The sequence below is a fragment of the Chelmon rostratus genome, chromosome 8, assembly GCF_017976325.1.
Source record: "Chelmon rostratus isolate fCheRos1 chromosome 8, fCheRos1.pri, whole genome shotgun sequence".
Lineage (NCBI taxonomy): Eukaryota > Metazoa > Chordata > Actinopteri > Chaetodontiformes > Chaetodontidae > Chelmon > Chelmon rostratus.
The window spans coordinates 19533137-19559535 of record NC_055665.1 but is presented as its reverse complement, the minus strand read 5'-3'; the positions used below and the strand labels follow the sequence as shown (position 1 = coordinate 19559535).

General features: G+C 43.2%; 3 protein-coding genes across 5 annotated transcripts; 2 read left to right on the top strand and 1 right to left on the bottom strand.

Moving 5' to 3' along the window:
* Positions 1–1944: 1944 nt before the first annotated feature.
* fbxo32 (F-box protein 32) lies at positions 1945–9794 on the top strand. Its single transcript, XM_041942284.1, has 9 exons — positions 1945–2182; positions 2670–2791; positions 3129–3178; positions 3308–3400; positions 5981–6074; positions 7292–7476; positions 7572–7754; positions 8150–8293; positions 8437–9794. Exons 1-9 carry the CDS (start codon positions 2070–2072, stop codon positions 8524–8526), a joined length of 1074 nt encoding a protein of 357 aa, XP_041798218.1. The 5' UTR covers positions 1945–2069; the 3' UTR covers positions 8527–9794.
* Positions 9795–10271: 477 nt separating this feature from the next.
* prelid3a (PRELI domain containing 3A) lies at positions 10272–13767 on the bottom strand. 2 transcript variants are annotated; one of them, XM_041942853.1, is made up of 7 exons: positions 13489–13767; positions 12947–13115; positions 12695–12784; positions 12392–12462; positions 12144–12246; positions 11828–11904; positions 10272–11683 (listed from the first exon to the last, which is right to left on the bottom strand). In XM_041942853.1, the coding sequence occupies exons 1-6, from the start codon at positions 13518–13520 to the stop codon at positions 11833–11835; spliced, it is 537 nt and encodes a 178-aa protein (XP_041798787.1). In that variant the 5' UTR covers positions 13521–13767; the 3' UTR covers positions 10272–11683; positions 11828–11832. The 2 variants fall into 2 exon arrangements, with proteins under 2 accessions (XP_041798787.1, XP_041798788.1); XM_041942854.1 differs by lacking the exon at positions 11828–11904.
* A 2116-nt stretch (positions 13768–15883) lies between these two features.
* elovl4a (ELOVL fatty acid elongase 4a) lies at positions 15884–18398 on the top strand. 2 transcript variants are annotated; one of them, XM_041941552.1, is made up of 7 exons: positions 15884–15950; positions 16362–16549; positions 16809–16889; positions 17416–17587; positions 17790–17917; positions 18069–18305; positions 18342–18398. In XM_041941552.1, the coding sequence occupies exons 1-7, from the start codon at positions 15884–15886 to the stop codon at positions 18396–18398; spliced, it is 930 nt and encodes a 309-aa protein (XP_041797486.1). The 2 variants fall into 2 exon arrangements, with proteins under 2 accessions (XP_041797486.1, XP_041797485.1); XM_041941551.1 differs by having other exon boundaries at positions 18069–18398.
* The last annotated feature ends 8001 nt before the right edge of the window (positions 18399–26399 follow it).

Below are 26399 nucleotides of genomic sequence, written 5' to 3'. Positions count from 1 at the left end.
GTTCCAAAAGCTTCACCAACACAAGATCTGCAATGAACAGTGCACACGTTTGAATGTATTCAATGATTTCAATAAAAATGAGACTGACCACTTTCCATACTTTGTTCTTTGTGAATGTCACAAAGAGGCACCTAATTGAAAAGAAGAAAAGGAAACAACAGAGCCCTTGTCATAAATAGGTTAGCTTCATAGCACTACAGGGTGGTTTGTAGCCATCAGTGATAAGACTGCAGCGCAAGAACCACATCAACCACGTTATCATGCGTGCTCCACTTACAGGATGTGTCCCAGCACGAGCAGTGGATGTACTGAAACAGTGGCCTGCTGGTTCTTGGTTTTTTTTTTTTGAGGAGATGCACACTTTGTACCACGTGCTACTGCTGACATGTTTTGCAGATTGTATAGTGTGTCATGAATTATGGGGATCCAGAACCTCCCTCAGTGCAGACATGTAAGCATACACTCATTAACACGTGCGCGCGCACACACACACACACACCGAGAATGAATGCACAGTCTGTTTCTCATGCGGCAGGAGTTTTATGCAGTGAACTTTGCATCAGCAGTCACATGACCTCAGTGATCAGTGGTGTGTTTCAGGTGAGACATTAACAGCATTTCCTCATTGATGCCTTTGCTGTCATTCTTACAACATGCTGACGACAAAGCAAACACTCAACACTTCCTTATCTTTGACCATAACAATGGACATGGAAACATTCGAACCAGCTTAGTGGTAAGTGTCTATGAGAACACAAGGTTAAATGATATGAGGAGGGCTATTACAGCCATAAACAAACAGACACACACTCGACTCCCAAAAGCTTTCCAGATGAGCGTGTCAGTGTGTCTTGTGTTTAGATAAGCTGATAAGAGTTGACCCAGTGGACATTTTGGTTACACATTATCTTTAATGGCACGGTCCAAAACAAACAAAATACTCCCAACCGGTCTTCATGAAGCAGTTAGTGCTGTTTGGGAAAATTTAAAAACAATGGTGAGCCCCCCTCCCCACAGACACACACACTGCCATGCAATCCACAATGCAACCAAATACTCTGGAGGGATCCAAAGGACAACTTGGTCTATTTATAATAGCATGAGTGACTAAGAATCAGGGGACTTTACAGCCATGTTACTGTGAAGCTGAAATGTTTTCTTTCCCTTTATGTTACAGTGACATAAAGCCAGTACTGGTAAGCTTAGGTGAAACACTTCCTGACAGTATTGTATATATATGTATAAGTGTGTGTGTGTGTGTGTGTGTGTGTGTGTATATATATATATATATATATATATGATCCAGGGGGTTTCTAGTTGTGAGATCCTGAATGGGGCCTGTAGCCAAATCATAGGTAGGCTGTAATGTCATTTCACTGTTATATCACACACTTTATGAGACTGTACAGACAGCAAGTGGTGAAAATAAAAAGTAAAAGTAGTGATACCACAGTGTAAAAGTAATTTCCTACAAGTAAAAATCCTGCACTCAGAATTCTACTTCAGTAAAACTACATATTACCAGACTGTTTTATAATCCATTCATCAAATAATCATTATTTGGAAATACTAAAGTAAATATCCAAAAGTATCTTAAAAATTAAGCACACTATGAGAGCAAATGTGATTACTCTCCATCCCCCGGTCACCGCAGGGGTGGAAAGTTACCACATTCACTCAAACATTGTACTTAACTTTAAGATAAGTTGAATAATTGTCTCACGAGCCGCTTCACAATAAGAAAATGTTTCTCTGAGACACTAATCTTCCTTTACAATGCATTTCCGTGGTACCCTGTGTCCTCTGCCCTCCTCTCGTCTCTCCTGGAGGTTTTGCAACGCTCCAGTTGATAAACAAAGCCACGTGTTGCAGGGAAGTTTCCAAAGTGGGCGGATCTCATGTATTTCCGGGTTCTGGGTTGAGGATATAAGACGAGCTGCGCAATGTCAACTGTAGACCAGTAATACGTGCAGGACAAAGCGCTTTGGAGAAGGGATACACCTCAGCTCGAACAGGGACTATCTCCTCATATTTTTCAGATTTGTTTGAGTCAGCGTCAGCGCGCCAGGATGCCTTTCCTCGGACAGGACTGGAGGTCACCGGGTCAGAGCTGGGTAAAAACCGAGGAGGGATGGAAAAAGACAACGGCAGACGACAAAAACAACAACGTCTCCGTGCAGAGGTTGGTCTTTGAACTGCTCATGAGAAATGTCGCTGCCCCCAACAGTTTTGAAATCGCGCAACTCTTAAATGCGCCATCAGTTTGTAGAGAAAGATGGAGGGGGTGGAGGGGAAGGCATGCTGAAGAAGTCCAAAACAGCAGTGTGAACAAAGGCAGGGTGACAGACGGACAGGAGGCCTACACCTTCATGTTTTCCAGACTGATCACTGAGCTATTATTAACCTCACAACAAGTGAGTGGATTAACAAACGTCTATCGAGTCCAGACTGCACTGACTTCTGACAGGAAGAGCCTTTAACATGGCCTGAAGTTACAACAAAGCACAGCACAAGAAGAGTTAGACATGCATTAGGCACCTCTGTTTTGATGCTGGAGTGTGCTCTCTGAGCAGCATGAAAAGTGCTGCATAGAAAGCCTGTTCTGTGTGCTGAGAGGAGACATTGAAATGATGCCTTGTAATGAAATAAAGGTCCTTGTGTTTTTCCAGCTTCTGCAAAGCTGAGGAGGAGGAGTGTTTCAACAAGGAGAACCTGCTGCTCTCTCTCAGCTACGACATGGCTGCCAAGAAGAGGAAGAAAGACCTAATGAACAACAACACCAAGGTCCCCTGTGAGTCACACTGAAAGAGCCACACAGTCTGGCTTATTGTATAAATATGCAAAGGATAACATTTTGTTATTTTATGTGTGTGGGGTTATAAATCATGTACCAAAGCGAAGTTGCGGACCAGTGATGGCTCCAGAGGATGTTATGTAACATTCATGATGGGAACTCTTCCCTAATAATATTGTTTACGATTAATTTTCCATCATTTCATGAACTCTATTTCAATAACTATGCCAAAAATTCCGTCGTATTTGTGGTGTGTGCCTGTGCATTTGTCACAATGCTTATAAGCTGCTTAATGAGGGCAGGCCACTAATATAAACACTCTGTTTTCTCACAGATTTCCACAGGGAAAAGTGGATTTATGTTCATAAAGGAAGCACCAAGGAGGTAACAAACCAACTCATTTAGTTTCACATCAACTCTTCATATCATCATTGCTAATGTAAACATGTTGAGAAAACTCTATACTCCTGCCGCGGATCGCAATCTAATACCCTGATACTTAAATTCTCCCAGCGCCACGGATATTGTACACTGGGAGAGGCCTTCAACCGCTTAGATTTCTGCAGCGCCATCAAGGAGACGAGGAGATTTAATTACGTCGTCCGGGTGAGTCTTCATCTCTTTCTTTTCTTCCAGTTTCTTCTGCCTCCTTTGTTTTTCCTCTGCCGTGGTTGTTAATAGGAGATGTTTTGTTGGTTGTAGAGAAGGAGTTAAGGTTAAGAGGGTGTGAAGGCTTTGCCAGGGTCTTATCAATGCTCTGCAGACAGGGGTCTCTCAGTGGTGATGTTACAGACTCAGGGAGTGTATGTGTGTGTGTGTGTTTGTGTGTTAGGATAGGAGAAGTGTGACATACCAGGAACTTTTGCTGTAATATGATTGCTAAAGCCATTTGGCATCCTTAAATTGAACTGAAATCAGTTCCTATTTGTTAGTTCATTCACTTTGAGTATTTTACATGAGTCTGAATTGTAAAACTCATGCACTATGTTGGACCCTTGAAATGTCCTCCAGTGTCCATAATATTAACACCAGGGATGCCAAATGGCGTTGTAAAAAACGGCCACTAGAGGGGGAATGTGACATCCTTAACATTCACGGTATCATGATCAATAATGTAATTGCATTATGGGATATCAATATAAAGTAAATTCGAAGCTTTTCCCCTCCACATCAAAGTGTCGCCACACTGAACCAAACACCAGCTCTTCCACATGTGCCCCCATGTGAGCTGAGGGCTGCATGTGGTCGTGTCCTCATGTGTTGGGGGGGGGGGGGGGCAGCGGCAGCTGAGGGAGGTGATAGCTGTGCGGTGAGGTGCGACCACCGGACAGGGGTTTATGAAACCAGACCCGGTGGTTGTCAGATGATTCAGACCCCCAAACACACACACACACACACACACACACACTAGTCTCTGCCAGACTCTGGCTGCCTCCTTTTGTGTTGCCTCCTTCTCGCCTTTCTTTTTCGTCCTGGGCCACAATTTTCTCTTGAGCCTCTCTTTCCTATTTAATTGCAAACCCAATAAATGTGATGGGATGTACCAATTCAGGCTCGGTCAGGAGGAGACATACCAATTTCCTGTTTTGGCAGAACAGTGATATTGCAAGGGATTGTGTTTTATGGCTGTTCTGTTGTTTTTATCTACGGTCATAAACACAAGTACAAGGTATAAGCATTACAGTATTCCCGAGACATAGGAATAGAAAATAATCTGGTATTTCACAAGTGGTCCAAGTTTTTAATCTCTTTACACTTAACTTTCCACAGATAGTTGGCCATTTGTGTCCGTCTCTGTTGAAGTTTTGGATTGACCTTTTAGTGCAGGCTCCAGCTAACAAGTGCAGTGTAGTGTGGTAAGCCCAAAGAACAATATGGCTGTGTAACACTAGCGTCTAGTCTGGACACGGTGTCCTAGGTCACTGCTCTTCACTGGTTGTGTCTGGTGGCATTTGCGGGTTCATTTATCTCGGTCTCAGTTACAGAGATCAGGTTCGTCCACAAAGAGGCAACAAGTGGTCCTGTCTTTTCTCAGAGCAGACGAACGGAGGTTACTTCAAGGAGACCGAAACCTAAAAATGAGCAGCAGAAGAAGATGCAATGCTTTGAATACTGTTGGTGTGTTTGTGGAAAAGTATGAACCGCACACAAAGCTATGAAGTGCAGTTTAGCGAACAGCGGGGGCTAAAAGTAGATACGGAAACGCACATTGTTCTGCCCGGCTGCTCTACAAAGAGAGGAACACTTGATGAGCTGCTAAAAGAAGAAGGGCATGGGATTAGGTTTTAGGAATGGAGCTGGAAAGAATGAAAAAGGGAGCCAGGAGGGAGAGAAGAAGCTTAAAAATGGGCAGGGAGGTTGAGGATGTCGGAGAGAAGTAATTTAGTTCAAAGTTGGGTATTAAGACTCCCAAACTCATCAACTTCTCATTCAGGATTTGACTGAATACTTCGGTAAAGTAAGTGCCGTTTGTAGTAATGAACGTTTTTCATAAAGAGTTTAGAACTGTGCAGTGAGTAAAGTTTGTGTGTCTAACTCACCCACCAGGACCGCTAAGTATCCCCTTCCAGTTTACCACAAAGTACCCCACAATATGTTGATGTTGTATGATGACAAAGGTCACATGCTCCGGTCAGAATTGAGCAAGGGGGAACTTGAGTTTCTCCATGATGTCACAGCATCTGTTACATGCCAGACATGCCACCCTGAAAGCCACTGCTCGTCTGCTAGCCAACAGCAACAACATCGCAGACACGCATACGCGCACACGTGCACGCAACACACACACAAGCCCGCGTGCACGCACACTCTGTCAAATGATTCGGCTAATTCGCATGACAGGAGGATCAGGAGTCAAATGATTAAAAGCTTGTTTGTGGAGGCTGACTTTGTTGACAGCCTGGGCTGTTGTCCAACACCTTTCCAGTAGCTTCTTCTCCCTAAAGAGACAGAGAGCCAAGAATGCCGTTGCATGGTTGTTGGATCCAGCTGCAGTCGAGAGTAATGACCAGGTGGAATGGCTCCAGATTTTGTTCTAGGCAGCATTTATTGTAAGGAGTGCAAGTGCCTTTGTAAGAATGCGGCATAACAAACATTAAGTAATGAGACAACGGAACACAGAGTCTCAGCAGCTGACGGGATGAAATTTATGTTGTTGCCTTCTTTCTGTTTCTTTCTCTGCTCTAGCTCTTGGAACTTATCGCAAAGTCCCAGCTCCCCTCGCTCAGCGGAGTGGCGCAGAAAAACTACATGAATATCCTGGAGAGAGTGGTACAGAAAGGTGAGCCCCGTCGCTCTTCTCTCACACTTTTAAAGTCACTCAACTAGTTGGCTTCTTAGTGTATCTCCTTCATGGGTCATCTTCTACTCTCGTCTCTTTTCTTTTCCTTTTGCACGGATAGACAACGTGCTTCTTAAGCCCCTTTCACACATGCATGCATATCTATCCTTGAAATGTTCAGGAACTTTTCCTGCATGGACTCATGTGAGAATGGGAGAAGGGTCTGATATTCAGGGAAATCTGTACCGTGAATTTTCCACCTCAAGACGTAGTAACATTTTGAGGAAAATTCTGGTACAGCAGTGTTGTGAATGAGAGCAGTAACATTGCAGAGACCAGCACGTAAAGGGTGACGTGACAAACCAATCACAACACTCCACTGACAACGTTTTTTAATCCTTGACTGCTTTATGGTTGCCTTCCATCCTACCTTCTTCTGTTCATTTTATGGCAGTTGCCATCTATAAGTGTTCCATTACTGCCATCTGCTGGACTGTCCTTGCCTCAACTGTTCCGTCATTGCCAGAGCACATGTGAAAACGCACAAAATGGAAATGTTTCAAAATGTAGCTGCATGTGTGAATGGTGAAAATCACTTGCAGTGGCACAAATGTTATGCCAGTAATTTACTGGGATGTATGTGTGAAAGAGGCTTTGCATGCACAAAAATACCCAAAAAGTGGCTTTCAGTTCGCCTTTTATTCCGTCTTTTTCACTTTCATTATTGTTAAATCAAACATGCAGAGAAGTAGACTCCTCCTCTGTCTTCGACATAAACACACACAATATAAGTGGAGCGAAGCTGAAGCCTTCCTGTGCTCTTGTTTGCACCAATAGGTGAGGAAATGAGCCCTGACCACATCTAAAGAGGGCCGGCGAGTGAATTTAGTGCTTTAATGGCGCAGTGAAAAACACTGACAGTCACCAGACTCCTCTGCAACCCACAGTGTAAACTAAATGTTCCCTCTGCTAAACAGAGATTCAGGTTGTTTAGGTGGCGTTATGAAATCTGTTGGCCAAATATTATGAGCGTCACAGGAGGGGAGTGCAGCCACTCCAAAACATTTCATTTAATGATGTGCTTTTCGATCACTTGCAAGAAATCAGTGTTTGGCCGTTTGCCTGGTAGCTGCTAATCTCTCTGTTACACTGCACTTTTAGGTCATGATTGGAGTAATGGATTGATTTCAATGAGTATCTCCCGGTTTCTTCCTCAGTTCTCGATGACCAGCAGAATGTCCGTCCCATCAAGGAGCTGCTGCAGACGCTCTACGTCTCGCTGTGTGGTCTTGTTCAGGACATGGGCAAATCCGTCCTGGTGGGGAACATCAACATCTGGGTGCACCGCATGGAGAACATCATGCAGTGGCAGCAGCAGCTGGACAACATCCAGATCAACAGGGTAAGCATCTGCCCAGAGTACGGGATGAAAATTTAGGGACTGAAATGCTTACTTCCGTTATATTCATGACTTTTTCTGCATCTTGCTTCCTTCAGCCCACATCTACAGGCATGACTCTGACTGACCTGCCTGCCAGTCTGCAGCTGAACATCATGCAGTGCCTGTCGGACGGCAGGGACCTGGTCAGCCTGGGCCAAGTGTGCCCCGAGCTGGGAGCCCTCACTGAGGACCGGCTGCTTTGGAAGAGACTCTGCCAGTACCACTTCACAGACAGACAGGCACGTAGAGATTAATGCACAATCCATAAATATGTACGCACGCTTTCTAGCTGGCTTCCTCATCGTCCTTAAACTGTGTCACTGCTCCGGTTGTGCTTACTACAGTAACCTAGCACCGTGCTCAATGGCATGCACTTGATAACCGAGTGAGGCGGTCTCAGGCTTTAAGCTAAAGTAGGTTATAGTAAAGCTTCCCTACAGGTCAGAGTGGTTTCAATTGAGTTTGTGGTTGGGGAAAAAAACTCTTTCCCCTAATACTAGTAAAACCTCCGTCTTTTGAGTAGTTACTTTGTGTGTAGTAAGAAATTCTCATGAAAGCTAAGATTAAAGCAGGTATTTCAAAGTATTTTTCTTTTTCCTATTCATGTCTTAAAGTCTGTGTTCCTCTTCTTCAGATCCGAAAGCGCCTGATGGTGTCAGATAAAGGTCACCTGGAGTGGAAGAAGATGTACTTTAAGCTGAGCCGCTGCTACCCTCACAGAGAGCAATACAGTGACACCCTGCACTTTTGCACACACTGCCACATCCTGTTCTGGAAGGTAGTGTATTTTTCTCTCTTTTCACTTTGCACTTGATCAAAGTGGATATGAAACTGAAAGTGAAGCTGCACTTAGAAGATAAAACAGAAAAAAAAATTGTATTGATTGTCGTATGTTTTTTTATTTTTATTTTTTTCTGGCAGGACACAAACCATCCCTGCACAGCCAACAACCCAGAAAGTTGCACCATGTCCCTCTCCCCTCAAGACTTTATCAACCTTTTCAACTTCTGATCCCTCCGCACCAAAAATCCAGATGAACTGACTGTACATACTGTACATAGAAATGTACAATATTGTTTTTGTTTTATAGCACAAGCAATTCCTGGATGTGTATTTAGTTGAGGTATGACTGGAGGGGGCTCAGGCAGCGGGACAATTATGCAATCGTGTTTCTTTTGAAAGAGTACAGAGGCTCCTGGGAGAGCTCGCTGTTGAAAGTGAGTGAATGTGACTGAGAGGAAAAGAGGTGTAGGAGCAGTCGGCCTGTGGGTGGAGGAGGGAAGAGCAGTGGATAAAGGGAACACTCAACTCAGTCAACTTAGTCTTAGTTTCATGTGTTTTTTTGAAATTACACCTCCAAAGTAAACCTGACAGTAGACGTGCACACTTGTTTTCCCTGATTTGGAGAATTTGGTCTTATTTTTTGTTTTGCAAGCCTTTTGTCCTTTTTTTTCAACACGGGAAGTAGGAAGATTATTCAAACCTGTTTGATGTTTGAAATTGTGATCTTGTTTAATATATTACAAGGCCTGCTCACATGGGGGCGATGCAATGTGTCAGATGAAGTTTGCAGTAATGTTGTGTTTGGCACTGGGACAGAGAAAAGTAAATCTGGAGCTGCTGCAGCACCCAAGGGATAATGGATGTAAGCAAAGGGAGTCAGTTATTGTTCATTAGACTGAGTGATGATTCTTTGATACGTTGACACACCTCAGTATGTTTTCTATTTTTCTTTGTCGTTTTTCACTTTTATAAAGATTTGATGGCTCTTTTGTATTAATTGTGTTCATTTTCTGCTGTAGCTGCTATAGCGACAGCACCTGAGTGACGTATTACCAAAGATATTGAAGTCAATGTAACAATGGTGTGTGCCTTATCATGAAACTTGAAAACCTGGTACAGCTTAATCCTTGTTTGCGATCTTTTCCGATCCCGATGCTGTCTTTATCATTATCAACAAATGTCTCATTCACAGAAGAGTGATATTTAAGATCTGAGACCCTGATACCAAAGTTGAGTGTCTGAAAGATCTTATTTTTCTGTAGCCTCCTGCATGATTTTTCTTTTGTAAAACACCCAGCTGATTGAGTTTACGTATTTATTGAGATTCTGGCAAGTGGCTGAACTTGCAGTATTGGGTTTGAAAGGATGGAAATATTGGTATAAAGGTGCAATTTAACCCAGACTTTCCTCTATCACTGCTCAGACAGTGGGGATTGATGTACATGCTATGCAATGCGCTCTGTTTATGTTCTGTTGAATAAATAAAATAACTTCTGTGTCATCTCTGCCATCAGTTATATGTCAGCCTCACACTTTAATGTGACTTTTCTAAGCACACAATGAAGCTTTATGTAGGAAAATTGTTAAAAATCTTCTTCAGAGAGTTAGAATACACGCAGCCTTCCTGCTGGAGGTGGACAGGAGCTGCTCTGTAGGTTTGCCTGCTGCTAATAGCACACTTGTGCCTTCTATTGGACAAACGATGAACTGCAATGTGGTAGTTAAAAAAAAAAAGATTTTGAGAGGTTACTGAAAAAGCACCTCAGCCCACTCCTGCAGGGGTAGGGGACATATTAATTATCTGAAAAATACAAGTGGGCCTCTCCAGTGCCATTAAACCAAAAAGAACTCAAGGGCATTTGGTCATAATTAGGCAGGCCTGCTGTTAAACAATGAGCTCAGTCTGATCAACAACAAACACTGTTCACAAGTTTCCAAATCTAATTTTCAGTTGTTTTAATTGTTGCAGTAGGACAACAGCTGAAGTTACAAACAAAAAAAGCAAATGCAGCTTGTTTTTTTTGCATGACAGACGATATAAACAATGTAATAATTCACTGCTGGTTACACCGTGTTTTTAAATAAATAACATTTATACAAATATTATGTAAATAGTATTCATTTGAGGAAGAAATATGATTTAGCCATTGTAATTGTGCAGCATTGCACATACAGTACGGCCCTGCCCCTCAGGGTGGATAGGCAGCGTTCATGGAGTAGTTCAACATTTGGGAAGCATGATGAGTAAGACTGGCAAAGGCATGAATGTGTAGTTTTGCTGACAAAGCTATAATACACAGGCATCATTTAAAGTCCATATGAATGGGCGATTCTGCCCTCAAAGAAAGTCAGTCTGCTTTTTCACTACACTGATGACAAAAGCTGAATATGTCATCCTCGTCTTCCTCATTAAGCCAGTTACAAATCTGCTGGTTTAAGACAACATTGCCCATCAGTTTTTCATCAAAGGTGCCGGTGTATTGTTGCTGTGACCGCAGGAGCAGAAGGCAATGTTAATGGTACATTCCCATCTTTTTTACTGAGATAACCAACATAATTTCTTTGAATTTCTAATCCACATATTTGATGCTGCATTAGCTATTTTAAAGCTAGTCAACTAGCCTCTTTTCTTTAATAACCCCCCGCCCCTTTTTTTTACTACCATCATGCAAACATATCATCTACAGTTTGTGCCTCTTGAAAAACACAATAAGCACCAGTAACAACTTTTTGATTTGAACTCCAGCTATAGGAGTCACCAGTGTTCAACATGACAGAAGACATACATGAGTTCAAAGAAAAAGTTACAAAGTTTGTTGCATATTGTCATTGTACCATACTTTGTTTTTGTAAAAATTGTGTGCGTGTACCTGCGGCGTCCCTCGCCTGCATCTCTTCTGCTAAGACATGACATGAGAGCAAAGGAAGTGTGGAGTTGTAATATTAAATTGAAGTCAGGAAAATCTGGTAGCTTCATGATATGGATCCAGCAGCAGCCTTGAAAGTTAAACCTGCTGTTCATTCAGCAGTAGAAATGGTTTAACACACAGAAGGACCTGCCCTGTTCTCCTCACTTGCCTTAATTAGAATGGTTGTTAATGGGTTATTGAGCACTGGCTTAGCATTGAGCCACGTCTACCAGATCCACACCCCTTCGATCCATCTCTAACACTCTCTGATAACCATTCCACTTTGGCAGCAATTCACTCTGAGCTTCCAGTGCATGTACTACGTAAGAGGTGAGAGAGGCGGTGTGGGATGAAAATCCAACAGAGCCTCCCTGATGGTATAAGTACCAGCTGCAGAGGATCCCGAGATGTTCAGACTCCCCAGTGCTTTATGAGGTGCGGCCAGGGAAAGCAGTCCTCGCTGTAAAACTGCAGTCCTGTGTATGCAGACACATGAGCACTGAGTATTATGTCATACACACGCACACAAAAATTAAGATTTTTGCAGTTTTTAGCAAGAAAAAGAGAAGAGGGGCATTCTTATGATAATCTGGTAACACCAAAGCAAGGAGAAGAGTTACCAGAGCTAGTAAATGTCACAGAGAGGTACGTTCTCTCTTTCAGAGTTCTGAATAATCCACTCAATAGCATCCCAGCCCTACAGTTTCACACAGAGAAACAGGAGGTTAAAGATGATGCAAAGGCCATACACAGAGGTAGACAGGTGAACACCGCTGGAAATAGCAGCTTGGACTGCGTGAACTTGCTGAGAAACTCAGAGACAGTCAAGTCCCAGTTTGAAGACAAGCAGAGAAATCAACAGCAACATCTTTATTACTTGTACCAAAGTTCATACTGCCTGTAAAGATGAAATAAACTGTTTTTATTTTGTGCTACCTTCCTGGCGTTGGCTGACATTCTCCTCGCCATCATCCCCTCCAGGTAACTGCTCAGACTCACTCCCTTCACTGTGATGATGGCTTCCTGGGTCAGGACAGTGCTGAGGAGCCGGGGAGGGACAGAGATGATTAATGGAACAGTCAGCTCTGGTTCCCACATCTATGAGCACTGTGACACACACCCCGTACCCAGAAATGTGCTCAGAGATGAAGTGCAGTGTTGAATGAACTCTACAGTGTACTCACACCTCAGGGTTGTCTGGGTGGGGTCTGTACAGAAGCCGCTCGTCCACTGAAATCAGGTTGGTGAGAGTAATCTGGAAGATAAAATACATTTGGATTTCCTCATCCCAGCATCCCAGTGAATTCTGTTTTTGTGCTATTTATGAACACAAGCACAATTTAGTGCTCTATGATGTATTTGAGTTCACAGTTTGTCCAACAGCAGAGGAAGACTTTAATGCTGTTGTGGCTCTCCTTTGCTAAATGACATGTGTAACTACAGCTGATTTAGGTCACGACTGGTAGATGGGCTGAACATAAACTTACATTTGTTGAGCACAGCTCCATTTTTTTCTCCTCTGGGTCGACTATTGAATGTTCTTTCACATACGTCTGCGTCTGGCTGGTTCCCAGGATCTACAGAGACAATAATACACAGTAAGTACAGTGGAATTAACCCACATGTTCCTCGACATGTCCATGTGCATGACACGATTTTTGCAGTTACAGCACAGCATGTGGGAAGATGCTTACGCTTATATATCTCTATACATCTGTGTGTGTGTGTTGAAGACTGACCGCTCGCACGATGCCTGGGAGGCCCCACTCTGTGCTGAGGAGTCTGTGGCTGTGCAGGCGTCCCTCTTCGTCCAGACTGCGGTCCAGCACGTCCACCCCGACCACGTTGGGGTTCATGGGGTTTGGGTACTTCCTCATGGCAGCCTTGATCACCGTCTCCCATGGGTAACTGCACACAAAATAATACGGAGGGGAAAAAATGACTAACTTTCACGACTGGCCATCGTTTGAGAGACTGACAGGGTGTGAAAGTATATGTGTCATGATGTCCTTATTAAATCAAGTGCACAGGGTTATTTAAGCCAGTGCTTAGTCAGCCAAAACACTTGTCTTATGTGCTTCTTTAGGACAAAACTGTGAATGGGGAGGCAGTGAGTGTGGCTGACTCCTGCTCATACAGTGACTCACTATCAGAGCAGGTGGACGGACCACAATCATGGTTTTCAGAGCTTAATTAAATTTAGATGCATATGAAATCAGTTAATGGAATTAAAGGGGACACTGATGAGGACACTAAAGGATTAACCGCCACCATGACCAACCTGAAAACATGTTCTGTGCTCCAAATCTTCATAATTCAAAAGACAGCCGTGACCTTATCGCTGAAAAAAACCCTCAAACAGAGTCTATGTTTCACCGGACCATTCTCAGATGAGGAACTGGCTCCAGTGAGCACAGGATGGGGCCTGCGATGGAAGCTCGCGACCATCAATAAAGTGGGTCCAGAAAGCGCATCTCCGCTCTTCTTCGCACATCGACGCTGCGTCGAGACCGCACAACATGCGCCGCTGATCCCCGTGTCACAAAAACAGGCAGAAAAGGCGTAAGGTGCGGATAACAACAGACAGCTCGCACAGTAAAGGACGAGAGAACAGCCGGTGCAACAGCGGAGCCGCCAGGTGTCGAGCCAGACACAGTGAGGTACAGGATTCTGGTCAGGAATTTCAAAATAAAACAATTTTCCATCATTACAGCTTTTGTTTAACGTCATCCTCGGCCTTTGAAATATCCCATGGGCAGTTTTAGAAACATTATAAAATTTTAAGAAAGCTGTAGGCTGCACTTTAGAGCAGCTTAGGATGAGTATAACACACGCTGCTAATATACAACCCCATGCATTCACATGACATGACATTATTCCCAATTATAGGCCTGTCAATTAGCCACTTTTATTACAAGACCTTAATGTACCATGATGCATCACTATGTCCTCTTGTATGTATTTTACAGCGACTCACTTTAATTGTGTCACCCTTTGCACCCTGCAGTTGTTGTATTTATCCAATTGGGCCAAACTTTTGACGGTTTTATTTTGAAGGCAGGAGCACTGCCTACTCCGGTTGAGGCTGGGTGGCTTGGCGAAGCTGATGGAAAGCTGCTGCTGCTTCATCCGCCTCCATTTGTGCGCATGCGCATAGCATCTTTCCAACATCCCCACCGTCAAGTGTCATCGAAGGAGCGGAGCCCAGTCAAGCTCGACACAGCAAGCAGGAAATAGAGTGATGCTGCTTTCAAACCAAAGGAGAACAGTCACTCAAACATGAGCTCAAACTACAGCAGTAAAATACTTATAAGATTACGTGACCAATTAGGACTGTTAATGACAAAACCCCTTAAAATTGCATTTAAATCTCAACTCAAATCTCATTTTCTTCCGTGCAGTGCAGACATGCGTCTTTTATTTTGAAAGTTTGATCGGAAGTGTTGTCAGCCTGCCTTGCCGCTGGTGTTGTGGGGGATCTGAGGAGGAGTTCATAGAGGCAGACGCGCAGTGGAGGCCGGTGTGCTCCCTCAGCGACAAATTCATGCCATCGCCGTTTGTTCAGCGGCCCGTTTATTTCACACTGGATGCGGAACAGTCACTCAACTCATAGAAAATAAGCTCAGTCGATTACAAGCCGGAGGAACGCGCGCTGCACGACCTTGCACTGAATGTCATTATAGACGGATTTTTTTTAAAAGCACCGACACGGTAAGGTAATGAGCATCCTCATTCGCACGGAGAAGAAGGCGAAACCGATGTCGATATTAAGGCCTGATGTGTGTTGCATGCGCAGATGTTATATTTCATGGACAGAAATCGTGTTGTTTTGCAGGTCGAAGATGGGAACAGCTCAAGCGTTTTAGGAAAATCATATTGATAACAGGAGCGCTCCTGCAGCCTCAGTGCAAGGCCGGACTGCATGCCGCAGAATGCAAATTCGACGTTCAAATTGTTGATAATCTTCTAATAAACAGGCCCGTCTCAGCCTAAGCCTTTTGGAAATACAACATGTGCGGTTACACGTTGATTCAAACAGCGAGGTTTGGTTTATTCTGGCAGCGGGTTGTGCGGAGAGCGCGTGCAGGACTGAAGGCAGATGCTGCTGCAGCAGCGCTTGATCCGCTCCAGGAGAGAGGGGGGGGCGTCATCCTCACAGGATCATTAAATTACACCGTGTCTGACTGTGCTCCCCGCTACTCATCAGCCTATGCGTCAGTCTGGCTCTGTATAGGAGGTGACCCATTTCAATGTAAAAGTGGGGCACGAGGCAAACCCCTCCCTCATGACAAGGGCCACCAGGTCGGCCGGTGGTCGTGCTCAAGCCAAAAAAATCTGCTGACACATGCGCTCTGCCGGCCGGTGCTCCCAGACTTTGTGCGCAATGAAGCCTATAGCCCATCTATCATGGCCTCATGGGGCCACAGACTCCTGTAGGCTTAAAACTGGCCCTCGGGCTTCATACTATCTAAAGATTAGCCATTTTAAAATAATGTACGATGGAGTTATTATGGTGTTCCAGTTTTAAAATAAGGCTAGGGTGGTGTGATTACTGATCTCCTGGAAGATGACACCACTCTTACTCATTGGATCCAGATCTATGTACTAAAAGCTGCACCTTCAGAGGCCCCCATCCTCACGCCTGTCTCTTTCATTCCAGGTCATCGGCCACGGCCATGGAGATCGTCACACATTTAATTAATGACACCATAGAGTTCTACAAATGGACCCTAACGATTGCAGGTGATGATCTTGTATTTTTGTCATGTCTCAGAGTCAGTGTACGAAATCTTTTTTTTTATTGAGACAGAGAAATTGTGTTTTTAAAGTGACTAAATTATAATGCTTGCCAATTTTCTTGAGTCTGCCCTTGTGTACGCCATGTAAACTGGCATCAGTAGATGTAAACCGATGTGATGTGATGAATGATACGGTATCTTTACTTCACAAGAGAATTAAATTACACACTTACATACACTATATGGAACAACCGTTAAACGAAGGCGTCTACACCGAGCTGACCTCCAGACAGATCACCTGGCATCTGCACTCAGCAGTTTTGACCTGCTCTCTCCTTTAAATAAACGGGCAGTGAACCCACACTGCCAACATTAAGAATAGTTATGTAATGCTCTGAGAACATCTGTCCCACAGACAAGCGAGTGGAGAAATGGCCTCTGATGGACAACCCGCTGCCCACGCTGGCCATCAGCACCTCCTACCTGCTGTTCCTCTGGCTGGGGCCCAAATACATGAAGAACAGAGAGCCCTTCCAGCTCCGCAAAACCCTCATTGTTTACAACTTCAGCATGGTCTTCCTCAACTTCTTCATCTTTAAAGAAGTAAGTTATTGACAGATGTTCCTATGTTGTCCTGCGTGTGTGGAAAAGGAGTAGGGAGTAAGTTGAATCAGTGGAAGTCTTTCTCCAAAGCATAACTATCCATCCAGATGAGAACAGAGCAGTAGCAGTTTTGGGTTTAGACTAACCTCGTTACAGTATATCCAGCTTTCTTTCATCTCTCGGTCACTCTCACTGTGTGCTTCTGCCTCTGTCCATTTACTTTCAGTGACTTAATAGAGATGTTCACTTGTTTTTTCAGTTGTTTATGGCGGCGCGGGCGGCGAGCTACAGTTACATTTGCCAACCGGTGGACTATTCAGACGACCCCAATGAAGTCAGGGTGAGTGTTGAAGGAGGCCCACACATCAAGAAACATGAACACACACACACACACACTTGTAATAAGGAAAAATGGAACATTTACCACAACAGATTGAAGCTATGTAGCTATGTAACTTTCTTTCATAGGGTCTAAGTGTGTGCAGTGTGCATCTTTCATGACTGTAGTGCTCTGTTGTACCCAAATGGTTAAGAAACCAGCCAGTGCAGCTTCAGTCTCAGTGGTTTTAGAAACATGATCAGCTTCCATTCATTTGCACCCTCCTCCTGTTATCAGAGAAAGTATGGGTTGGAAGAAGGATCGTGGACGGCGTTCAGTTTCACCCTCCGTCCTGCTGCTCCATGACGTAGTCACACATGTGACACAGTCAAGTCGGTCTCAGGTGACCCTTGGGATAGAGGTGTAGAATAGAATAGACTAGAAAAGTATTAGAGGACCAACAAAAAGACCTGCTGCTGCTTTCTGCCTGTGTTTGTTTGCATTCCTTCTCCCTTCAACCCATTTCTCATGTTCATGTCTGAGACAGGTGGCAGGAGCGCTGTGGTGGTATTTCGTCTCTAAGGGCATCGAGTATCTGGACACAGTGTTTTTCATCCTGAGGAAAAAATTCAACCAGGTCACCTTCCTGCACGTCTACCACCACTGCACCATGTTCACGCTCTGGTGGATCGGCATCAAATGGGTGGCAGGAGGACAGTGTGAGTATCTCATGTAACAGTAGACTTATTATTACTTATTATTATTAATCTCTTTGCGTTAATGGAGCTGGAAAGTTTTTCCGATAATATGCTAAAGTATTCACAATTTGTGGGTTTAAGGGTTTGTAGGAATCAAAGCACAAAGGAACAAAATTGTATTTGAACCCTACAAGTAATTTATTTAATTTTCTTTTATTTGCAGCATTCTTTGGTGCGCACATGAACGCAGCAATCCACGTCTTGATGTACCTGTACTATGGCCTGGCCTCCTGTGGGCCCAAGATCCAAAAGTACCTGTGGTGGAAGAAGTACTTGACCATCATCCAGATGGTAAGATATCACCTTACTTTGTGGCTAGTTTCAATAAAAGTATTCATTGAACACTTTTTGGAAGATTAATCTCACACTGAAATAATAAATCTCAGCTGTTTTGAAAAGGTGTGAATCAATGATGCATTTTGTTTCTCTCTTCGCCTCTCAGATCCAGTTCCACGTCACCATCGGCCACACAGCCCTGTCCCTCTACGTCAACTGCGACTTCCCCCACTGGATGCACTACTCCCTCATCTGCTACGCCATCACCTTCATCATCCTCTTCGGCAACTTCTACTACCAGACCTACCGCCGCCAGCAGCCCAGGCGCGACGCCTCCTCCTCCTCCTCCTCCAAAGCGGGCAAGGCCCTCTCTAACGGCAGCCTGAACGGCCTCAGCAAGGCCGCCAACGGGGCGGCGGTGACGGGGAGCAAAGAGGAGAAGCCCCAGGAGAACTCTGGCAGGAGAAAGAGGAAAGGAAGGGCTAAAAGAGATTAGAGGAAAGGGAGAGAGAGAGGTGGAGGTGAGGTAGGGCCTTGCTTTGAAAGACTTAATTTGACGAAGATTTAGACAGATGGATGCTTTAAGGTGTTTAATTAAGCCATGATGTGAGTTGTTGTAGATAAAATATGAGACAGGCTTGTGTTGAGAGAGGATCGTTCTGTTGTGTGAGAGGTGTCAAAGGTCTTGCATAAGTTGACCATCAACACAAATAACCCAAAAATACAGTAGTGAATGGTCCAGGATAGATCTTAGTATTCCTTCTCTTTATTGCGGTGCCAAGTGCTGTCAATCTGGTTTAAAAGGTGACTTTCAGTAACGAAAAAACTGAGCCTGAAAAGGAAACAGAGTTTACCAGGCCCCTTTGGCATGCTGGGAAAGCTACATTAAATGCGCCTGAGCTGCTTGAAAAACTTAATATACCACTGTTATTAGCGATCACGGCTGTATTGAGACAGGAATACACATCATAACACGCACAAACACGTCAGTTTATCATGTTTTGTTGTTCACCTCTACAGATATAGAACTGACGATAATGTACAGTATCACGTCTTTTTTTTCCCTCATCTTATTCAAGTTATTATCGATGTTGCGTGACAGACTTAAGTTTACAGTTCTTGTCTTACTGAATCGACACCTCTGCAGTTACCCACTTATCTGAGAACATGGAGTCGTCTTATTTGTTCTTATTTATTTCAAGTTGTGGACTCAGCTGCCGCTCACTTTCGAGCTTTCACTCACTTCATTAGTGCACAGTTACATTCTAAAGAAGGAGAATAAATCAATATCCAGAGGTAAGCGGTACATAGAAATAGAAGAAATAGATTTCTAGCCCTTTGAGACCCGGGTGGGATTGTTCCATCATTGCTTTATGCTGGAATAATCATCAACTGTAGCTCACTGAAGGTTAAAATGTTCTATTTCTGTATACAAGCATAGCAGGTTTTATATATCCCTACTTGTATGTAATGCAATGAAATGTAACAAATGTCATCCAGAGAAATGATGGATCTGATGATGATCTCAGTGTTCCCCGTTTTGACAGAGAAGCTGGTGGAGTTTCGTCTTTGCAGATGTTTACCTGTCTTTTTATATTATATCCTCTCTGATGTCGTCCTTTGTCTTACACGCTGGTGAAAATGTTGTGTGCCGAACAAAGAAGCGGCGGTGTTCTGGGTTCCCTTTGTATTTACAGAGAATTCAGAGCCAGCCGACAGCCAGTTTTTATCAAGCGAACTAAGCCTGCCTGAAGCGCCATTTTCTTCCCATATTCAATCAAATATCTTTTTGTGTCGAAGTTTTCAGGCTTAATCCGTGTCCTGACCTGGCTTGAATGTAAATTTATCAGGGGGAAAAATTGGATTTAAAAAGATAAAGATTATGATTTATATACAAAAAGAGCTGGTGAACCTCTATAGTGACTGTGTATCTTATATCACTATGAAGAATAACTCTGCTCTGCCTGTAGTGTGTAGAGTATAAATCAGTGCTCGGCTCTATATCAGCTTATCCAGCTTTATGTCATCCATCAGCCACACAATTGGTGTTATTTATTGGTTCTCGCTATTTATTTTCATGTAAATACCAACTTCCTTCTAGCTGAGTGTGCTTGTCTGTGTATTTGTGTTCTTTTTGTGTTGTACATATTACATTGTGATATTTTGTACACTGCGCATTTGGGAATGTTCCCAGCTTGTTAGCTTGGACAGTTATACGTCCACATTGCTTCTGTGTGTGTGTGTGTTTGTTTGTTTTTTTAAGTATCATAACTTTGAACTCTATTCAATTTGAATTAAACTGAATGCCTCTACAAATGTTTTGCCACTTCATTTAACTGTCTTCTTCATAATGTAGTAATTAACATGGGTTTTTAGCTAGGATATAAATGATCTTGCATTCTGTGTGGATCATGTTTTGACATTAATGACTTGAGTGGTTTAGCTGTTGTCAAAGCACATTGTTGGTATCACATGTGCAGAGTAGGTTTCCACCACTAGAGGGCAGTATTGTTACATTACAGTAAATTAGCATCCCAGCTCCTCTACAGTGTGGTCAGTATACTCACCACACTGTGAACCATCTACAGTAATCATGGAAATGACTTCACCTCAACTTAAAGAACTTCATCAAGTGTTATGATATTAAGAGAATTAGAAACTTTAGTTCCTGGTTATCAGTTTGGTGTTTGGTGTATGAAGTAGCCTTCACACACCAATGCATCGTGATCTATAAAATGGATTGAAACCCAGTGTTAGAAAGCAACTAATTACATTTATTCAAGTGCTGTACTTAAGAACATGTTTTAAGATACTTGAATCTTACTCAAGTATTTGCTTTCTGCTGCTTTGTACTTTACTCCCATCACATTTGAGATAGAAAATTATATATATGCAATATTATTATTATTATTATATGCAATAATTATAGCAAACAAAAACACAGATTTTGAATTTTTTTTTTACATGCCGGTATTAATACTTTTACTTGGCAATGAATTGAATACCTCCTCCACCACAGTTGAAGCCAAAATACAACAAACAAATAGAGTTTAATTTGTGAAATTGTCACTGGCGTTCCCAAACCTTTCAGAAATGAAGGAAATCTTGATGTAACATTTCTGTTGTAGTGCTGTAGTGCAGCGTCACCTTCTCTTTGCCGTCTGTTTGCCAGTTTAAACAGTCAACTTTACATTTTTTGAAGTCATTTCAAATGTCCGGTACCCCTTCAACAATCCACATTTATAACAAATAAGCGTGAAAATCTGGAGAGGTGTGGCAGCATAAGGTGGGGTTATGTCTGCCATGTTCTGAGCCATATGCTGCTTGTCTGATATACTTAAAAAAAAAACTGTGCTAAAGGCAAATCTCATGTCTTATGTCACATACCAAACATGTTTGGTAGACAAAAAGAGAAAAACCTCTTAAAACTGAATTTATAACACTGCTCATCTCTGTTGAATTCTCCAGTTAGACAAAGGTTTCCATGGTAACTGTACACAGCAGCTGTCTGCCCCCTCATACTCCCAAAGACCTCCCACCCCCACCCACTGCATCCCCTCCTCCTGCTTCTTTTTGAATCAGCTGGGTGTATGTGGGAAACAGCGCCAGCGCAATAAAGTATTAAACATTGTTTTAGTGCGTGTGTGTGAGTGGGTCGATTAGTGAGTGGATGTTTCACTTGTGTGTGTGTGTGCGTGTGTGTGCTTGTGCAATAGGTAGAGAGGATTGAGAAACAACCCCCCACCACCGGCCCCGCCTCCTGCAGAGTTTATGAGTGGGAGGCCTCCACCAGCAGAGGGGTATTACATGGATGAGGTTTGTGTTATTCTTCAACTCAGAGCAATAATTTCACAACTCGGTAACAGAAATCCTCATCAGCAACCTTCCCCTTGGATGAGGGGCTCCACACGCTCCCAACTGCTGCTCTGCAGTGTGTCTTTAAAGCCACTACACATTTCGAGCCATCTCACAGCTCTTATAATGGACACAATGGCAGATTAGGCTTGTTTAGCATCCTCAGCCTTCGCGGAAGTACAGTAGGCCACTTCATGTATTATTGTGTCTGTTGGTTTTAGGCCTCATTAGTGTAATCTCATTAATGTGAGGCTTGTCAATTCTACGCCAGTCAGTCTAATACTTAAATATTGATGTTGAATAAAAACAAAATGACCTCACTCTTTTCTACATCTCCACACATGACACAAACAGAGCATAAGCACTAAATATAAAGCAGAAAGTGTATCTGCATATATGCTGTGTGTGTGTGTGTGTGTGTGTGTGTGTGTGTGTGTGTGTGTAGCAGACTGGCATACTGTACAGACAGGATTCAGACGACTACATCAGCATTTATGTGTGTCAGTTTGAATGTGTGTCTGTATCTGTGCAGAACAGCCTCCTTCAGTAAAGTCCCATGTGGATTTCACAGCAAAGTAACAGTTTTCCTGCCTGTCAGGAGCTCAGTTGATATCTGGAGCACCACAGCTGAGAGCAGAGGCATGTTTTTTATGCCCTGTGGGAGAAACGTATTGCACCAAAGAGGCACTATCTTCACAAAGCCCCCCACTGGTTACCTGTCAGAATAAAGGCTTAAAGCATAAAACCTTGTTTCATTACCTCATCCATGTCAATGAGTAATGAATAATGCAGCAATGGAAATGTCTGTATTTGATTTTTATTGTTTTCTCCCTGCTGTTCTTGAATAACTGATTTGTTTACGCTGCATTTTCAGGCAGAATTCAATCATTTCTGTGTAAAACACCGTGTGGAGGCCTGTTAAGGCTGCCAGTCCACTTTATCACAGTTCTGGCAGTCATGTTAATGTATTAAACTTCATGTGGAAAGGATTAATGTGGAGCCATTTAAAAACAACAATAACTATACATTGCAGCACTGGGTTTAAAAATTTAAACCCAGTGCAAAAACTACAACATGACACTGCAGATTTTACCTGGCTACGTATAAACAGTGACAAGTGCACCACCTGGGATCCCCGTCCACACATGATGTTACTGTGAAGATCAGGGCTAAGAGAAGAGTGTTTGTGAATAATAGAGAGAGTGAGAATGAGAGGGAAACCTGGGAGTGAGAAATGAATGAGGGTGATATTTTTAGCGAGATGTTCATCAGGGTCTCTCTCTCTCTCTCTCTCTCTTGCACTCTCACCAGTAAATGGTGTGGGATGTGGGATTAACGACTGGGAAGTGAAAGAATATTTACTACTCAAGAAGATGGACACATAAAAAAGAAATTGTGACAACATTGGCAGGGATTGTTGTTGAGTGAGCTGCCTCATTATCACTGCAGGAAAATATCCAGCTTAACAAGTCATTTAGTCTCATATCAAGTCTTTTACAACATTCTAGTGGGATGAGATACAGACAGGCAATTTGTTTCAGGGATAGTACAGAAATCAGTCTATTAAGGGTATAAATTCCAGTATTTTGTCAAATAATACAAGAAGAGGTGATTCAATTAAATTTATATATTCCAGTATTGTATCAATCCATACTGGAATATACTGTAGATATGTTTTCAAACTGCTTCATTACATGTAAAATATACAAGCTATTAAAGAGACACAGTATGTTAAGATTCAACATTTCCTCACCATTTAAGAAACTGATCAGTGCATGAAATGACCCTTCTTAGCCAAACATTACTTTCTTTTGTGTTACTTTGAGACAAAGAACCAGCAATCTTGTCTGGCACAGCCTCCACAACTCTGGCATCTGTCACTTTAATGCAAGCAAATGATTGAACAGTCCTGGGGCAGAATGAGATGGTAGGTGGGGGATGTGGTGTGTGTGTGTGTGTGTGTGTGTGTATGTGTGTGTCACAGTGAAAGGGAGTGCAAGACCCCAAACATCTGTTATCCTATTCAGAGAAAATGGATCATTCTTGTCCAAAGCTGGCTGATTGGCCATGCAGCGTCTTGTCTGGCAATTAAACTGTGACTACAACAGAGAGCAGTCTTATTTCTGAATGGATCACGATATAGTATCGTAAAAGCCTGCAGCGACAGAAGCAAATGGATTGTGCAGAGGTAAAGTAGGAGACTAAGAGCTGTGCTTACTGAAGCCTTGACAGAAGCTAAAATCCAATGCATAAAACTTTCAGAGCAGAGCGAATCCTAGCTGTCAATCCCAGTCAATGCATGACACTTCCTGCAAAACATGTTACTTTACTCACACAGGGGAGATGCATGCAACACCAGTCCGCCTCTTTGTGGTGTATCTTTAAACAGAGCTGTTTCAGATGTGTGTGCGTGTGTGTGTGCGTGCGTGCTTTATCTTGTCGGCACAGGTCCAAGAATTAAAAGCTCCAGATGACTGGTGAGGTGGGTCTGGCCCACCGTGATGTAATTCAATCAATGTGAAGACGGCTTGAGTTTATGAGGAACTCAGGACCGTTGAGCCTGTTTCCAAACAGAATACGGTCTTCAGTGAGCATTTCCTTTGGAAAAACTCACACATGAACCTGTTTTCAAACCAAATCCACTCCAATTTCACGTTTCCATCTCCAGACAGCACGGATTCAGTCAAACTGTGGGAGAAATGAATGGCGGGCAGAACTCCAAATGCTTATTTATCCCCCGACAACATTAAGTAAGGTCTATTCTCCCCTCTCCAAATGCGAAATAGTTTGACAAATGATTCCTGGGGATTCGTGGAAAAATGTTGTGCAACCGCTTCAGTTTTAGGTTATGAGAGAGATGAGAGATGAAAGAAAGGAGGGGAATGGCCAAGAAACAATAATATGGAGACTACCACATTTCAAACACTCATTGGAGCTGTAAATAAAACCGCCCATGATTGAACTTTTTCACTGAAATCCAAGTCAGGAATGGATGTTATGAGTCTGATCACTGAACCAAATTCAAATAAATGTTAAAATATAAGCAAACAAGACTACAGACGCTCTTAATTTGTAGGTTTTCACTGTATGTTTTGACAATGTTTGGGGGAAATGTACAGTAAGCTCCTGCATTATTGTAAACTGAGAAAATAAGCTGTAAGAGACACGCAATGTGCTGGAAAGCCAGACCTCCTGATAAAAATTCTGTACTTAGTTCAATGACAGCTGCTGAATAATGTCCATTGAGGTCTCAGCCATATTGTCCTCCTGGAGAGAAGTGCACTGTTATACTCTTGAAACAATTTCAAGCTGTCTAATGGTCAAGTCAGATCCATATACTCAAGGTCAATTCAAATGAGTGGATGCAGGGTGGATGTACAGTTCCAAGTGGCTCCATCCAATCACTGTTGAGAGAGAGAGAGAGAGAGAGAGACAGAGAGAGAGACGGAGAGACAGACAGAGAGACAGACAGCGAGAGAGCGAGTCTGTCTTCTTCCAATGAGAGCAGCCTGCTGCGTGCAGCTCCACTTCCGCGCATCCCCGGCCCTCCCAGCGATGATGTAATGCCATGAATATTGAAACAGGTTGCTCGGTGGTCGGGAGGCGCTCGAGTCAGCATCCCTTTTGCCTCCCCATCACCACTACCCTTCAGCATCCGACAAAAAACAACAAGAAAAGGTAAGAAATTCAACTGGAGCCTCGGGATTTCCACGTGATAACCCCGTTTCTTGTGCACACAGGCGTGTTTTGGGTGAATGTGACAACAGTAACCTGTATGAAGGGCAAATGTCTGACTGTGGTACACATTCTGCTCTGTACTGTCAGGCCTCCAAGGTGGGTTGATTTACTGTTGCTGCTCCCAGTTGTTTGCATGTAGGAAACACCCTGGGCAATAAACGGAGCTTTGCTTTCCCCCTCTTGTTTAGTCTTATTTGATATTGATTTAATCAGCTCTGAGTGAGAGACTGTGTGTGTGAGGCTATCGATGTTTGATGCTTTTAAAACCAAAGAGACAAAACTGTTCCAACTGTGGACACTTTTATGGTTCATCTTCCATCCATTTGATTAATGAGTCATCGCTAATGTTGGATATGAGGAGTGAAATGATGGCTGACAGGAAGCGGCTCTTGTCAGGCTGGATGTGGCTTGTTTAGTATCAAGAAGCCGGACTATCCTTTGTCTCTTTTTGGGTCGATCGGGGATCAGATCCGAGGACACACAGAACCTTATTTCTGCCAACTGAAGTGAAACCGGTTTAATTGGGTGGCTGCTGCTCCAGGTTTAATAGCTAATGACATTGCCTCCCCTTTGCTCTCTCTCTCTCTCTCTCTCTCTCTCTCTCTCTCTCTCTCTCTCTGACGCCCGTTGGCCTTTGGGCAGCGCACATGACGCAAATGATTGTCTAATTACCCGTCTGCAGCTGATCTCACACACATCTCATCAAACAGGGGCTGAATGGCCGCCTGCATAATCGCTGGTGGTCACGTATACCTCTCTCTGGGCTCTTTCTGCAGACACGAGCCTAATTAGCCTCGCTTAAGCAAAAAAACAACAACAAAAAAAAGCTAATTTATAATGCAAGGTGCGTCCTGGTGTACCTGTTCAAGCTTTTTGTAATAACCACACTCGTCCAAGTTTGTAA